The sequence below is a fragment of the Mirounga angustirostris genome, unplaced genomic scaffold, assembly GCF_029215605.1.
Source record: "Mirounga angustirostris isolate CCGP_5_RB_7025 unplaced genomic scaffold, mMirAng1.0.hap1 SCAF_5, whole genome shotgun sequence".
Classification (NCBI taxonomy): domain Eukaryota; kingdom Metazoa; phylum Chordata; class Mammalia; order Carnivora; family Phocidae; genus Mirounga; species Mirounga angustirostris.
In genome coordinates, this window is record NW_026991713.1 from 76,993,628 (window position 1) to 77,009,322 (window position 15,695).

At 37.7% G+C, this 15,695-nt stretch overlaps 1 protein-coding gene across 1 annotated transcript in view; it reads left to right on the forward strand.

The window, feature by feature from the left end:
* OVCH1 (ovochymase 1) overlaps window positions 1-9,613 on the forward strand; it is a 49,511-nt gene extending 39,898 nt beyond the window's left edge. The window contains exons 20-23 of the mRNA XM_054506269.2: window positions 2,808-3,032; window positions 7,324-7,449; window positions 8,599-8,734; window positions 9,444-9,613. Coding sequence (XP_054362244.2) covers window positions 2,808-3,032; window positions 7,324-7,449; window positions 8,599-8,734; window positions 9,444-9,591 — 635 coding nt within the window. The 3' untranslated portion in view covers window positions 9,592-9,613. The remainder of the gene's footprint in view (window positions 1-2,807; window positions 3,033-7,323; window positions 7,450-8,598; window positions 8,735-9,443) is intronic.
* The last annotated feature ends 6,082 nt before the right edge of the window (window positions 9,614-15,695 follow it).

Here is a 15,695-nt window from a genome sequence, read left to right on the forward strand (position 1 = left end):
GAAGTCTGTAATAGACCTGTAGGGAGATGAAAGTTCTATGATGCCATCATTCTTGGTTTCCAGGTGGTCACAGTCTCTTCGTTCTCACCCATCTCTGCCCCCATCCATCCCACATACAGTCAAGGCCAGTAGACAACTAGAAAGGGGGGGGGAAGATTGAAGAGGATACAAGAGACAGGGTGAATTGCTAGAGTGATGACCTTCAGTAGGAGAGAAGGGATGAGATCTTGTGCTCAGCAGGAGGGGTTGGTCTCAGAAAGGAGCAAAGTGCATATATCCATAGTTGCTGGATGGGAGGCAGAATATTTTTGCTGGCATATGAGTACATGTGGGGAAGGGAGTTTCTGGCAATTTTCTAGTTGCTTCTATGTACTTAGCGGATGAAGCAGGGTTGAGGAAGAGGGCTTGGGGGTTTTAAGAAAAAAAGAAAGTATGAAATAGTTCTCTAAAAAAGTGACAAAGTGCATGGACTAGTAAAATGTAGTAGGATTGCTGGGCAACATAAAAGCTTCTGAGATTAATGATCACGAATTTAGAGGGAGACTGACCAGTTAGCTTAGTTGTATGTATTCTTCTGGAGACACTGAGGGGTAGCACATAGTTGCAGAACAGATGGAAGGTAGATTCAATCAGAATAGGATTTCCCAAGTATGCAAGATTATAAGGGTATTGAAAGCATGTAAGAGGAAGGGATTAAAATGATGTATTATTGGAATTTAAGCTAGGAAAAGAGTGAATGAGGGTGAGAGATGAGTTAGGGACAAAGAACAGGTGGTTGGATAGATGAATAGCAAGTCTCAAAAGGTGAAAGGAGCATTGGAGGGAGCTGAGAAGATGGAAGATTGTGGATGGAGACAGCAGTGCTTGAAACAGAGCTATGGAAGGCTTGGTGTTATTGCTGGGGGCCAGGTCCTGAGGGGCTCACTGCGGGGGTGGGTGGCTGAAGTCGGGTGGAGAACAAGATCATTGGAAGGAAGTTGAGAAATTGAGAAGCCTCAGTGATGGGCTCATCATCTATATGGCTACTGAAATCAGCAGGATTTGTGGCAGAAATAGTGTTGGAGAAAATGACTGCTAAAATCTTCTAGGAATAAGAAGGGGTAATTCGGGGGCCATTTGTGGGTGGTATGGTCTGACAACATAAGAATCAAAGGGTCCTATTTAGAATAAAAGTGAATCTGGAATTGGGGTTGAGATGGAGCACAGACTTAGGCCCAAGATCCTAAAACCTAAGGATTTCGATGGTTTGAATTAAATGAACAATTTTAATTAGTGCATAAGTAAGTGAATTCATGTCAAGCACTTAAAATAGAGATGGCATGATAAATGACAATAGTCAACAAGTGGTGGCCCATATTGACCAACTAATGTATTCATTGAATTGCTGTCCCATTCGGGCTATAAAAAATGAACACCATTTTAATAGTGTAACTAGAGATGTTTCTCATTTGTGTATGTTCAGAAATACATGTGCATGCCAAAGACCTTTGCAAGTTTCACATGGGAAAGGGTATTGTTTTGTTTTAATTCTGTGAATATTCTATAAGAGAAAATGTTGGGACTATCCTATCTTTAGCATCCACCCACTCCCATTACTGGCTTTTTACACATGAGGATTGTTAGCCCATTTATAAAAAGAAGTGACTGGTTGGGAGTTCATGACTTTACATGATTTGGTTCATTTTCTAGGCAGATTTGTCATAGAGGATTCATGGGGACAGGAAAAAAATGATTGAAAAGACATTTGGGCCCAGACTCACAATTTCAGTTGTTTTGAGCAAGGGAAGAACTTAATTCTCTTGTTTCATATGCTATCCCAGATTGGAGGGCACAGGGTGGGGGAAGATTAGAGATTGGGAAATCAGTTAGGTTACTGTTAAATCAAAGTAGATATATAAATATTTAAATTAGATTATAGTAGCCATCTAAAAGAAAGAATTTACAAAGAGGTAACAGGACTAGGGAATTGAATAGAATCCTGAATTCTTACAACATTTCATCTCCCTTCTTCACCTTCTGCCACTCTTCATTTCTATTCTTCATGAAAGTATATTTATGTATGTGTCACCTGAGGTCGTTAATTGCTCTATGGCAAAGCATATATAATCATGTATTAATTCATACTCAGACATTAAAATGTGTTCATTTGAATACAGAGTATTTCAATTTGTAATTGCTCGGAGGATTTTTGTCGAGGGAATACACAGAGGGGAAGGAGGAGGAGTTGAGGGTGTAAGCTGAAGGAACAGCAGCTGACTGCAGGGCCAGTGGGCCAGAGAGCCCCTGGCATCTGAAGCTCTGCAGGTAGCCTTGCAGGTCCAAGGGTGCCTTTGGACTTCAGAGCAAGTGGAAGAAGTGCGAGACATTCAAATGTCTGCAGCACATCCTCCTTTTTTTGATCTCAGTCACGAATTCCACGAATGTAATCATTTGTCCCAGCAAGATAAATGCTCAGTGAAATTAGTGAAGCTTTTAGGAACAGACCTTCAGTAGCATCTCAAAGAAGGAAGGAAATGAAAGCATGCGGGAAGTAGAGAGTACATACCCACTGTGCATCTCCTAAGGCATTTAGAAGATTCAGTGAAAAGAAATTTTAAATAATGATAATTTAAATTCTACTCCTACAACCTCATTTCAAGAAAATAGAACACATTAAATGGGATGATCATTTTTACCCAAGGACATGTAACAGAGAGTAATAAAGTTTTAATTTTCTTCTTGCAAGCCTAAATTTTTCAAGTTTGTCATAGATCCACGCTTTGCTTTGTTCATGTTGGTCCCTGGTGTGTGTGTGCTCTGAATTGTAGGTTGTTACTCTGAGGTGGAACTAGAAGAACCCAGAGGCTTTTTCTCAACTCCAGGATATCCACTGGATTATAGAGGAGAACTGGAATGTTCTTGGGTGCTCAGAGTGTCCCCGAACAGTATGGCAAAATTGACGGTTGAGTACCTGTCACTGCCTTGGTCTCCTGTGTGTCCAGATTCAGTTATGACTATTTACGAAGAAAGCCATGATGAGAGAAGGGTGTCAGGTAATCCTTGCTGGCATTTCAACCCTGTGCTGGGAGCCTTTTCTGTATATGCTGCTTACAATCACGAGAGAGCTTGACTTGGGTACCACTATCACCAAAGTGTTGATTCATGTAATAGGCATGCCTTTCTTTTTTTTTTTTTTTAAGGCACACTTAATATTTTCAAAACTTGAATTTACAAAACAGGTGTACTAGAGGTTGAGTGTGAGTGTGTGAGAGCTCAAGTTCTTCAAGCACACCAGAACCATGCCAGGATGCCCGAAATATATCCAATAGAGGAGTTAAGATGGTTAAAAATCAGATGCGGGGTGGGTGTTGGATTTTAAAATAAAGCAAAATATATTAAAGGCTTTTACAATGGAAGAATTAAAAATATTTGCTGATAACATGCCAGCGTGCGTGTGCTGGATTCGGGAGTATATGGAGGCCAGGGAGGTGCTCTTAAGGGAGAGATTGTGTTCTTGGGATAAATTATGAGATTAAAGCATTGAGTTAGAGGGCATAAACATTTATTTAAAGAATCTTTATAAATACTGTCTCATTTAGGGGCACCTGGGTGGCTCAGTTGGTTAAGCATCTGCCTTGTCATGATCCCAGGGTCCCGGGATTGAGTCCCGGGCTCCCTGCTCAGAGGGAAATCTGCTTCTCTGTCTGCCCCTCCACCTGCTCTCATGCTCTCTCTCTCTCTCTCTCTCTCAAATAAATAAAATCTTTTAAAAAAATACCGTCTCACTTAGACTATGGAACAAAGCTATTAATAATCTGGCTTATCCACTTTGTACATTTTTCTCCTGTGATCAGATGGCCTTCCCCATCCACCTTGATTAAAATAGCTCCAGATCTTCTTGTAGCTGGAATAAAATCAAAATCCCTAGCACGACCTTCGGTCTCCCTCCCTGACTCACATGATCAGGTGCTGTCATTCTCACCTCAGGGCCCTTGTCCCGCTCCTTGTCCTAGCTCTTCAGAGAGCTCCTTCCTGACCTGTCCCTCACCTCCCTCAAGGCTTGACTAGATGTCACCTTCTTAACGAGGCCTACCTTAATTGCTGTCAACTGCATCACCTCCTGCCTGGGTAGTTCTTTGTGCCTCCCCCTTTTCTTTAGCACTTACTATTTTCCAACATTATGATTTTTTTTCTTTCATGTTTGTGGTTTGTGTTTTCTCTATTGAATGTGAGCTTTTGGAGGGCTAAAACTTTCATCTCCTCATTTGAAGACTCTCCAGGGTCTAGAACAGTATGTGAGACTTAGAAGGCACTCAGTGAGTGAGTGAATGAATGAATGATAGGTCACCTCCTCAAAGAGGACTTCTCAGTCTAAAATAGCACCATTCATTCCCTCCCAAAGTCCTTTTCATCATATTATGTGGATCATTTCACTTGTAGCCTTGATCTCTATTTGAAATCATCTTCTTTATTTACCTGCTAAAATAAAAGATTCATGAAAGCAGGATCTTGCTATTTTGTTCCTTACTGTATCTTCCCAAATTAGAATTATGCCTGGAGACATAGCATAATTTTTTTCACAAGTGTGTACTGATAAATTACTCTTCAGAAAAGCTGAATCAGTTTTCACTGCCATCAGCAAAAATGGGAGCCTCTTGCACCATGAGTATAACTGAATAATATCAGTTTGACAGGCACTTTTACTTTTTTTTTTTTTAAAGATTTTATTTATTTATTTGAGACAGAGAGAATGAGAGACAGAGAGCATGAGAGGGAGGAGGGTCAGAGGGAGAAGCAGACTCCCTGCCGAGCAGGGAGCCCGATGCAGGACTCGATCCCGGGACTCCAGGATCATGACCTGAGTCAAAGGCAGTCGCCTAACCAACTGAGCCACCCAGGCGCCCCTACGTTTTTTAATCATTAATGATTTTTTTTTTATTATGTTTGTTAGCTATTTGTATTTTTTATTTCTTGTCATTACCATCCATTTTCTGAGTATTTTTATTGGTTTATAAAAGCTGTTATACATATATTTTTCCTTTGTCATAAGTTGCAAGTATTTATTCATAAGGTTGTTATTTTCCTTTCATTTTTTTAAAAGATTTTATTTATTTATTTATTTATTTGAGAGTGAGAGTGCTCGTGAGTGAGGGGCAAGGCAGAGAGGAAGGGAAAGGGAGAGAGAAAGGAGACTCCCCGCTGAGCATGGAGCTTGACACAGGGCTTGATTTCATGACCCTGAGATCATGACCTAAACCGAAACCAACAATCAGACACTTAACTGACTGAGCCACTCAGGCGCATCTTTAATTTTTATTATATGTTGATGTAAACATTTAAAAACTTGTTTAAATCTGTCTATAAACATCTTTGATCTTTGATCTATCTTCACTGCTTTTTAAATATTTACTGTTCAATCTGAGTTCAGAAAAAAATTTAATTATAAACTTCTTTAATCCTGCTGAAATGTTTTTTCTCATATGGTAAAGTGATGCTGTATCTTTTGCTTTAAGAAAAAAATGATTTTCTTTCCAACTTGTAGCACTGTATTATATACTAGATTCTCATCTAAAAAGAAACATTTTCTGGGAAAACTTACCTTTATCTTTATAACCTATTGAAAACCCATGCTTGGCGATGTTGTGGATTAACTGAAGAATCCCTATAATTTTCCAATGTAGCATTTATTTGATTTGAAATTGTCAGCTTGAACCTTGTAGAATGGTTCTATCTCTTCAGATGATAGCTAGCAGAACTGCAAGACTATAATGGAGGTATTACCCCTTATTCAAGCCAGATAGTAGTCTTCTATACTGTAAAATGCTATCTTTTTCCCTGTGGGAGCCAGCAGCTCACTCATTCAACAGCTGCATTGATCTATACTTGTTACAAGTAAGTATTTGATCAGTTTTCAAATAATATTTTGGGGTGCCTGGGTCAGTCATTAAGCATCTGCCTTTGGCTCAGGTCATGATCCCAGGGTCCTGGGATCGAGCCTCACATCGGGCTCCCTCTTTGATGGGAAGCCTGCTTCTCCCTTTCCCGCTCCCCCTGCTTGTGTTCCTGCTCTCGCTATCTCTCTCTCTCTGTCAAAAAATAAATAAAATCTTTAAAAAATAATAATATTTCAACAGCATTTACCCTAATGTGTTATGCCATCTAATATGTTTTGTTCTTTTCTCCTTCTCAGATATAATCTCTTCCTTTTCTTGCTCCACAAATACTTGTAAGGAGGATCTACTGGGGACTAGAGACCCAGTCTTCTTGTTTGTTGGGATTCAGTAGTGAGCAAAATGGACAAAAGAAATCCCTGCCCTTATCAAGCTTATATTCCACTGGGGAGTGGACACATAATAAGAAAATAAAATATGCAGTGTATTAGGTAGATGAGCTATGGGGAAAATGAAGTGGGAAGAAAGAGAAGAATCTGGGATGTAGGTGTCATACGGTCATATGCAGTATAACCAGCAAATGTCTTTCTGAGCAGGTGATATTTAAATAAATGTAGGATGATACTGACTTAGTAGTAGTAGAGGAGTTTGATCCTAAGAAGATCACAGGTTCTTTTTACACCTTCTTAATCAGCCCTCTGAATTGTTTTAGAATTATGGTTATAATTTTCCCTTTCAGCTTTGACTCAGGTCCTCAACCTAAAGCAATCAACAGAAGATTGACTGTAGAGAAAGAATAAATTTTCAGATAGAAGTTTTTCCACCATAGATTTTTCATAGTGAGATATTTTTAATAAGTAGGTTACTTTACTAGAAGAAAAATGGCATATCAGCATCATTTTAAAGATGAAATCATTTACTTCCTACTGTCCTTCAAGGGATCAATAGGACATAGTAGACTATGATGAGTACTGGATTCATGGGCCTGGATTTAGATCCTGAGTCCCCACGCTACCAGTCTGACTTTGGGTGAGTCACTTGAGTTCTGGAGCCCTGTTTCCATCATTTTGCAGAGTGAAATAAATTCCTCCCTCATGGGTATAAACTTTTAACTAGTAGACAAGTCCTGGAGATCCAATGCACACTATAGTGAATATAGTCAACATTTGTATTATAATTATCAAACTTGCTGAGGGACTAGATCTTAATTATTTTCACTACAAAAAGAAATGGTAATTATGAGAGGTGATAGAAGCTAACTATCACTAGAATGGCAGTCCTATTACAATACATAAATGTATCAAATCAACATGGTGTACACTCTAAATTTATACAATGTTACATGTCAAATATATTTCACTAAAAATAATTGTTATACCTAAAGTAGAGAAACTGCTAAAACTTTTTTTTTTTTAATTCTTGTGTTTTACTAGATTTCATTTTTTAAACCTAGGTGAATTATGTGGAAGAGGGCTTTACCCAATGATTTTCATGAGCTCCGGACCGCTGGTGAGAGTGGCATTTCATTCCCTTGTGCAAGGTGCTTTGGGCATAAGTTATATTGTCTTTAGAGTCCAAGGTATGCTTCGTCCTTTTATAAACTCATAAAGTTAAAAATCAATGTTTTTCTTTTTAGAGCTGTTTCAAAACGTATACATTGTTTTGTAAGAAATGGTGTTTCCGTGGGGAGTTTATGTAGAAAGGAAAATCTATTTAAGGGATCTGAGATTGGTCAGATTCAAAAGAGAAACTGCTCAGTGGAGAGCTTGATTGACTTGTAAATCATCCAGAATTGTGATTTCTGGATGTGGCTCCGACATGTTGATTTCAAGACAACATTTTTTATTGTGATGTGATTTTATGCCACAGACGGCCTTTTCTGTGGATTAATGTAAGAGTTCTAACTATTAGCTGGTTGACTAGTTATGGATAATTTATTATCTCTGTATTAGTTTTCTTTATAGTGATATTATAATAATAAAAGGTTAGAATGAGTTTTTAAGTTAAACTACACAAATATTAGATGCTACCATTGTAAATGTAAATGCTATGCAATTCAGACTTATCAGATTGCATTTTAGAACAAGTAATTAATAAGGCTTTTTATAAGATTTTATGTATTTATTTATCAGAGAGAGCACACAGCAGGGGGGAGCAGGCAGAGGGTGAAGCAGGCTCCCTGCTGAGCAAGCAGCCTGATGCAGGACTCGATCCCAGGACCCTGGGGTCATCATGACCTGAGCCAAAGGCAGACACTTAACCGACTGAGCCACCCAGGCGTTCCTTAATAAGGCTTTTTGACTTTCATAAGTATAGGTAACTAAAAGCTAATTTCTCTCCTTGGCACCAAAAAGCATTGCAGAGATATACTTGGGGAAAAAAGTTCAGTGAGTAATAAAGAGAAGCGTGCATATCATATGAAAGTGTTTTCCTAAAAGAACTGTAAGAATGTTGCTTTTAGATTAAGTTGTGCAGAGAACTGGCATTATCTGTAGTTTTTCCACATTATCTTCCGTCGACTTGAGGCTGTGCCAAAGACAATTCTGAGAGAAGTGCTGTTCTCTGTATCTTTGAATGATTCAGATAGAGACTTTTCAGTGAAAATAACCACTTCTGTTAACCTTTTTCTAAAACAGGGAGGGAAAGTGACTTCTCTGATAAAAGGCATATAATAAGCCTCTCAAAAATTAATTTTATTTTCATTGCCTTTTTTTTTCTTTATTTTTAGGTCCAAAGGGCAGCAAAACTACCAAACTTCTCCAGAGTTCAAACCAAGAACAGACAGCCACTTGGGAGGATGTTATCCTGACTAAACCAGGAGGAATCATACAGATCCCAAGATACTCTCACAGAACCATTATGAGGTGAGGAAGGAATGTTTATTATGATGAAAGAAGTTTGTGAATGATCCCTTGACAAGCAGCAACCCTTGCTTCAGGCATTATTTTCCACCTCCTCTCCTTGAAGAATAGACTTTGGGGTGAATCCCTGGTCTGAGGCCTTCAGTATACAAAAACTGAATGTAAGATTGTCCCTGTTGATAAATTGTGTACTTCCTCCACAAAAGAGATCATTTATTAGGTAAAGTAGAAAGTCAGATCTCTATCAAACAGTTTTGGAGTTTGAAATAATGTATGTAGATGGTCTTCTGGCACATATTAGGTACTCAATTAATTGTTCTTGAATTGACAAAATAGAGAACTTTCCTCGAATTAAACAACAGAATAAATTTGAAGTGTGAAGTGAAAAGTGAAGATTTGTATAATATCAATCCTGAGTAGACTTATGTGATTTGAGGGAGTTTGGGGCAAATTCAGACAAATTGCCAACCAGAATTTAGAAGACTATGCGTGATTGACCAGCCATTCACCAGGACAGGTGAACTTAATTAAAACTCTTAACAAATTATTAGAAATATTTTTAATTGTTACAATTTAAAGTAAAAAAATCTTTCACCCTAGCACAAAGAAGCAGATAGCGTCAATAACAGTGATGCATAATATTCTGAACGAAGTCAATCACAGTCTATGCTATTTGGAAATCATTCCGGACTTTCTTTTATCTGTGTTGTAGTTGCCACTGGAAGTTATCAGCCCCTTTACAGCACGTCATTCGCCTTGATATTATCAACTCCCAGATGAAGCCGACGCCCTTGGCCTGTCAGGGTCACATGTGGGTTTATGAAGGATTTGGATCAGGCAAAAAATTAATAGGTAACTAATATCCCATGAAGAACTATGCTCTTGATTTTTTTTTTTTAAAGATTTTATTTATTTATTTGACAGAGAGACACAGTGAGAGAGGGAACACAAGCAGGGGGAGTGGGAGAGAGAGAAGCAGGCTTCCTGCGGAGCAGGGAGCCCGATGCGGGGCTCGATCCCAGGACCCTGGGATCATGACCTGAGCCGAAGGCAGACGCTTAATGACTGAGCCACCCAGGTGCCCCTGCTCTTGATTTTTTAATGAAATATTCCCAGATTGTTTTGCATTCAGTGTGACTTACAGATGATGTAAATTATGTGACACTGAAATAGCCTTACTATTTTTTAGATTTGTATTTGAGATTAAGCTAACACTCTCTCAGACTGAGTTAAAAACAATACCCAACTATGTGCTGCTTACTTGGGTTATACCTAGATTAAACTTGCCGAGAAATACTAAAAATAAAGAATGGATAAAGCAGTTTTAGACAAATGTAACACACAAAAAAATTGGGACTATAATATTAATCAGGCAAAATAATATCCACCAGAAAACGCGTTAAATGGGCTAATTAATTAGATAGTAGCTGGAAACCTCATTACATTGACTTACATTGATTTTTATGAAAGAAAGAAAAATCCAGAGTTTTCCAGATGTGCCACAAACTCAGTAGTTCAACTCTGTCAAGATGAAGGTGTGGCAGTTCTCTTGGCCTTTCCCTAATGTTTCCATAATGGCTATTTCAGTTCTTGGCATTCCATAGAGGAAAAAGGAAGAAGGCACACAGAGAAGGAGTACACCATCGAGAAAACACATTTCCAAGAATCCTATAGCAGATTTCAGTCTCTTTGGCCCGACTGGGAAATGACTAAGGACAAAGCGAATGAAATGGGGCTTGAGCTGGCTGACCAATGTTACCCAATGTGATGTGATAATAGCAGTCCAGATGGAAACCTGATGGCGCTGGATCCAGATCTCAGTTCTACCACATAGTTAAATGATTTGGGGAAGGTTCCCAAAGCTTTCTCAGACTCTGTTTCCTGAATTGTGACAAGAGAATAATAAGATCTATCTTAGCTTTTTATGTAATTTATAAGAATAGACACCCCCATCACTACCACCACACACATGTGTGTGTGCTATAAATTTTTTTTTTAAAGATTTTATTTATTTATTTGAGAGAGAGAGAATGAGAGACAGAGAGCATGAGAGGGAGGAGGGTCAGAGGGAGAAGCAGACTCCCTGCCGAGCAGGGAGCCTGATGCGGGACTCGATCCTGGGACTCCAGGATCATGACCTGAGCCGAAGGCAGTTGCTTAACCAACTGAGCCACCCAGGCGCCCTGTGTGTGCTATAAATTCTTAATTTACTTAGTCAAGGACACCTACGCCTGATGAAACCAGGTGGCTGCCCATAGGGAGAGGATGTGTGGCATGATGCTGACCTTTGACTCCCTAAGAGAGACCCAGATGCCAATGTCCCTCTTCCTTCTGGCAGATAGGATCCTGCCAGAGTTGATCAAACAGCCAATTGCCAAACCACCACCCTTTTATTCTTTGGACTTACATTACCATCCTAGAAGTAGACGCACTAAAAATCTCCATGTTTCTACTTAAGGAAATGTTAATGAACACTGATAGTTCCTGGTTCCTGAGCCCACATACTATCAATGAAGCCACAGCTTCTTGTGGAGAGAATGCAGAATCTGCCCCCAGCATCCTTGGAAATTATCTACACTTCTTCCTTTCTTGCCAGGATGTCTGTTACTGGTACTGCCAATGAGATTGTTTTGAGAATTAGATGAGAGAATGCATGGTAATATAAAAGAAAGCAAACTTCTGTCATGTTTGAATTAGAAATATATGTTTTTATTCCTATTCTTAAAATTGTGTTGCTTAGAAGAAAAGGTTAGACTGTGGTTTCCCTAGTGCCTCTCCATCAATGGGGTGTCAGAGTACACAAAGTTTGGAAGAACAAAGAAATAAAGAAAGAAGGGGAAAGAGTTTGTTAGTTGTATTAGTTACACTTTCTAATGTTAATGAACTATATACCTGTTTTTCTTAGAATATGTTCATAAAACATGTGCTATTTCCTATCTCCTTCCTAAAATTTCAGTTTTTGCAAGTGAAGTATACAAGTTCCAGGGGTTGATTCAATGCGTGAGGTCGATAGGTTACTCAATATTAAACATAACCAAATATAATTTCTCTCAAGAATGCAAGGATAGTTTAATATTGTAAAATGTACTGCATATAATAAAACTACCATGTGAGGAAAAATAGATATAAGTTAAGTATACAGCAATCACATCCTTAAAACCATACAGTAAAATAATAAAAGATGTAATAGAAAACTAATTTTATTTATAATTAGCGATGAAAAACCTACAACTAGGAATAACTGTTAAACAAAACTCAACCAAATAAATTTGAAGGTCTAATTGGCTTTATTAAGGGACTTCAGCATTGAGCAGCATGCCATCTGGCAAGTAGAGGGATGCTCTGAGGAGCTGTACAAAATGAAAGGATTTTACAGAAAGAGGGCAGGACGGTTAGCAGAAGAAAAGAAAGGGGCTCTTATACAAATTACCTCCTCTTCCTTTGGGGAATGGAGAGGGCCCATGTGACACTGTATCTCATTGGTACTGACCAGAAAATTCCCCACTGACTGGTTAAGACTGCATTTCTGGGGGAGGTTGAAACTGCAATTAGGTTAGGTATTAAGCCCCACTAACTCATGTAAGTGACTCCATTTTGGGCCCGTGGTTTTCTTTTCAATATAACCCTAAAATTAAATATGAGATTTATTGTGCAGATATAAAACTTGACACACATACACCCAAGCATAAAGATATGAACAGAGAAATGTACCATGTTCTAAAACTGGAAGACAGAATTAACATTAATTCACCAAATTAATGTATAAGCGTAGTGTAGTTCCCAGCAAAATCCCATGGGAATTTTTCTTTTCAGAGAGTGAGATAGAAACTAATAATAACTATTTACCTTTAAAATAAATAGGACTAACTGAAAATGTTTTGGGAGACTCAGCCCTGATTAAATTTCAAGTTAAAACCAGAGTCCCCAAAGGTTTTTTGTTTTTGTTTTTGTTTTTGTTTTGTGATGAGACAAATTATCAGGTATTAAAACATACTTTAAAACAATAAAATTAAAACAGTAGTACATACACATAGAGACACACATGAGTAGAAATAAATAGAATAAAAGGGAAAGTATAAGATATTTATAGATGATAAATTTGGCATTACAAATCAGAGAGGAAAATATAAATTATATTTTTCATAACTTTGTACAAGAGCCAATTAAAGAGTGAGGCATTTTTCTTACAAAGTAGAAAAAAATGGGTAATTAACTTTTGATGCAGAAGGACCTTCTCATATAAAAGCAATAGGAGAAATAGGAAATTATCAATAAATTCCTATGTAATTAAAAACTTTTCTGCCTCAATAGAAACAAAATTTAAAAACAAGTAACAAACTTGGGATTTTTAACAGGTCTGAGAAAGGTTTAAGGTAAATAACATAGGGAATGTTTACAAATCAGTATTAGAAAAGTTCAAATCTGTAAAAATAAGTTTATAGGCCCCAGTATCTTTGATGCAGCTGTGATTACATTTCAAATTAAAACCAGAGTCTCCAAAGCTTTTGATTTTTATTTTGTTCATTTCCCAAGAGATGACAAACTATTGACCCACATGATTTTGAGAACCTAAAGCCCTGGATTAACCATTAGCCTCTTTTCACAGATAAGAAATGTTAGTGAGTATTCACCTGTCGGTTCCTGTACAATCTAAATTAAATCTCTTTGTTTCTTGTCACAATGAAGTTGATCCTCTGGACGTCTGTTTACTAAAGAAAGCAGAGTTTTTCCTGTAAGAGAGAAAAGCTTAATTCTTAGGATTGTTGACTTGAAACCTTGATCCTATTGGATGTTAGAGCAAACTACCTTTGTTAGAATGTTTATTTCAGAAAAATACTATGTATGATCACTTAAAGCTAGAAATGGTTTGTCATAGAAAGCATGCCAATTGCCACACCTTGCCTCTTATTCATTTGGCTATGCCGTGGATAAATGAAGATTGTATGTAGCTGAGGCTCAAGTATGCTCCCTATATATGATTATTTTATTTCAGTGTGGTGACAAGAATAATTGTTTAGTTCTCTGAGGACCTAGCTAGACCATGTCATCTTCTTTTATAATACATCACTTTAAAGAGATCTACCTAGGTTATTCTAGCCATTGTAGGAACTGGGTCCTGTGCTCTAGTTGGTTTAGAGCCCTGTCCTTAGAAATGCTTAGATTTAGGAGTCTGGAATATCTTTCTCTCTATTCTAATTGGGTTTTCTTCTGCTTAATTTTCTCATTTTTGTATTCTTGGGAGTGGATATGGTATAAATTCGTAATTTCAAAAATAAGATTTTTTTTCTCTTACTTTGCTCAATAACCTTTGCTTTGATAAGTGGTAAGTTTGTGTATGCTTGTTTTTTCTTTATTTTGGGCTAGGAAAATTGTGTGGAGGAAATTCACCTTCATTAAAATCTCATGGTCCTCTAGTCATGCTGATTTTCACATACAATGTCAGTTGGGCCATGGAAGAATTTTCTTTGAGATATTCTTTTCATATTTCTGGTAAGCCTATTGCTTTCATATGTGTTTATGTGTATGTTTTTGTTTTGCGCTTTATTAGGAAAAATCTGTCATTAAATAGATTGAATTCTCTCTTTTGTCTGCTTTAGAGGAGAAGAAAAAGAACAGTGTTTAAGGTATGACTTCTGTAATCTGTGGAGGCCCCAAGCTAAACCTCTATAAAGTAAAAGATTGATCAGATCTGTCATTTTTTCTTAAAGCACCAAAGAATTTTGTCTGTTTTTCTGGGTACTTGGATGATTATAACAATATAGGAGGAAACTTTTATCCCTAGCATAAAAGTTTCAAGTAGATTTTCTCTTCTAAAATTAATTTCCTTAATGTACTAGTATATTCTTTTTCACTTGTTTGATGGGCAGTTCATTTATATTGGTTGCAACCAGATTATTGAAAAATATGCTTTGCCCAACATTCCCGTGACTTGGGTGAAGACACTGATAGCATTATGAAAATTGAGAACTATTAATTTGCAATTGAGGTTTAATTCTGAACAGTTATTAGAATTGCTTTTGTCCTTAAGATTAATCAATTTATACTCATTAAAAATGTTAACTGGAATACAATTGGAGAGGCATTTCTACTAAAAGTATTTAATTTAGTCTGGTAACAGTCTCTGCCCTAGTAGAGTTTATAATCTAGTGGGAGAGATAGTCAATAATCAAATAATCACATAGAAAAAATATAGAGTAAAAAAAACTATTGTTTTGAAGGAAAAATACAGTGTACAGTAAAAATATACAGTGGAGGGATCTTAGTTTGGTAAAGGATGACAATGGAATTGTAGGAAAACTTTAGTTTCTTTGTTTTCTTATCACAGAACTCCATGAGATTTATTTCTACTCCTCTTTTGCCCTCATTTTTTTCTTAGATCCATTCCCATAGGGGATGTCTTTGTTACCATTCCACAGGCATTGGTCTTACCAAAGTTACCAATGACTTCCCCCACCCCCCCAAGCCCAGATCCAAGAGATCCTTCTCAGCCCTAACAACGTTTGGCACAGAAGAGCTCTCCTTACTTCTAGAATCTACTTGTCTTGGCCTCCAGGAAACCATTCTCCTTAGCTGTCCTCTTACTTCACTGATCTCTTTTAGAGCCTCTTGATTGGTGGCTCTTCATTTTCTCTACCACTAAAGGTAGAGGTGTCTCTGGACCCAGTCTTTGACTCTCATTTCTTCTTTACCTGTACTCACTCTTTAGTGACCTTACCCAATCCCTAGCTTTCACTACCATCGATATGCAAATAACTCCCAGCTTCTTTTTTATTTTTGACCTCCAGCTCTGTATCACCAGTTGCCTTCCCCTCCACTTGGATATCTGATCGGCATCTCAAACTTAATGCTGTTATCTCCAAAACCTGCCACTGTGCCTCGTAAATAGCTGGTGCACAATAACTGTTTGAATAAAGGCAATTACATTTCAGCTGGGGCAGATTAGGGAAAAGAAGGTGAGGAGGTA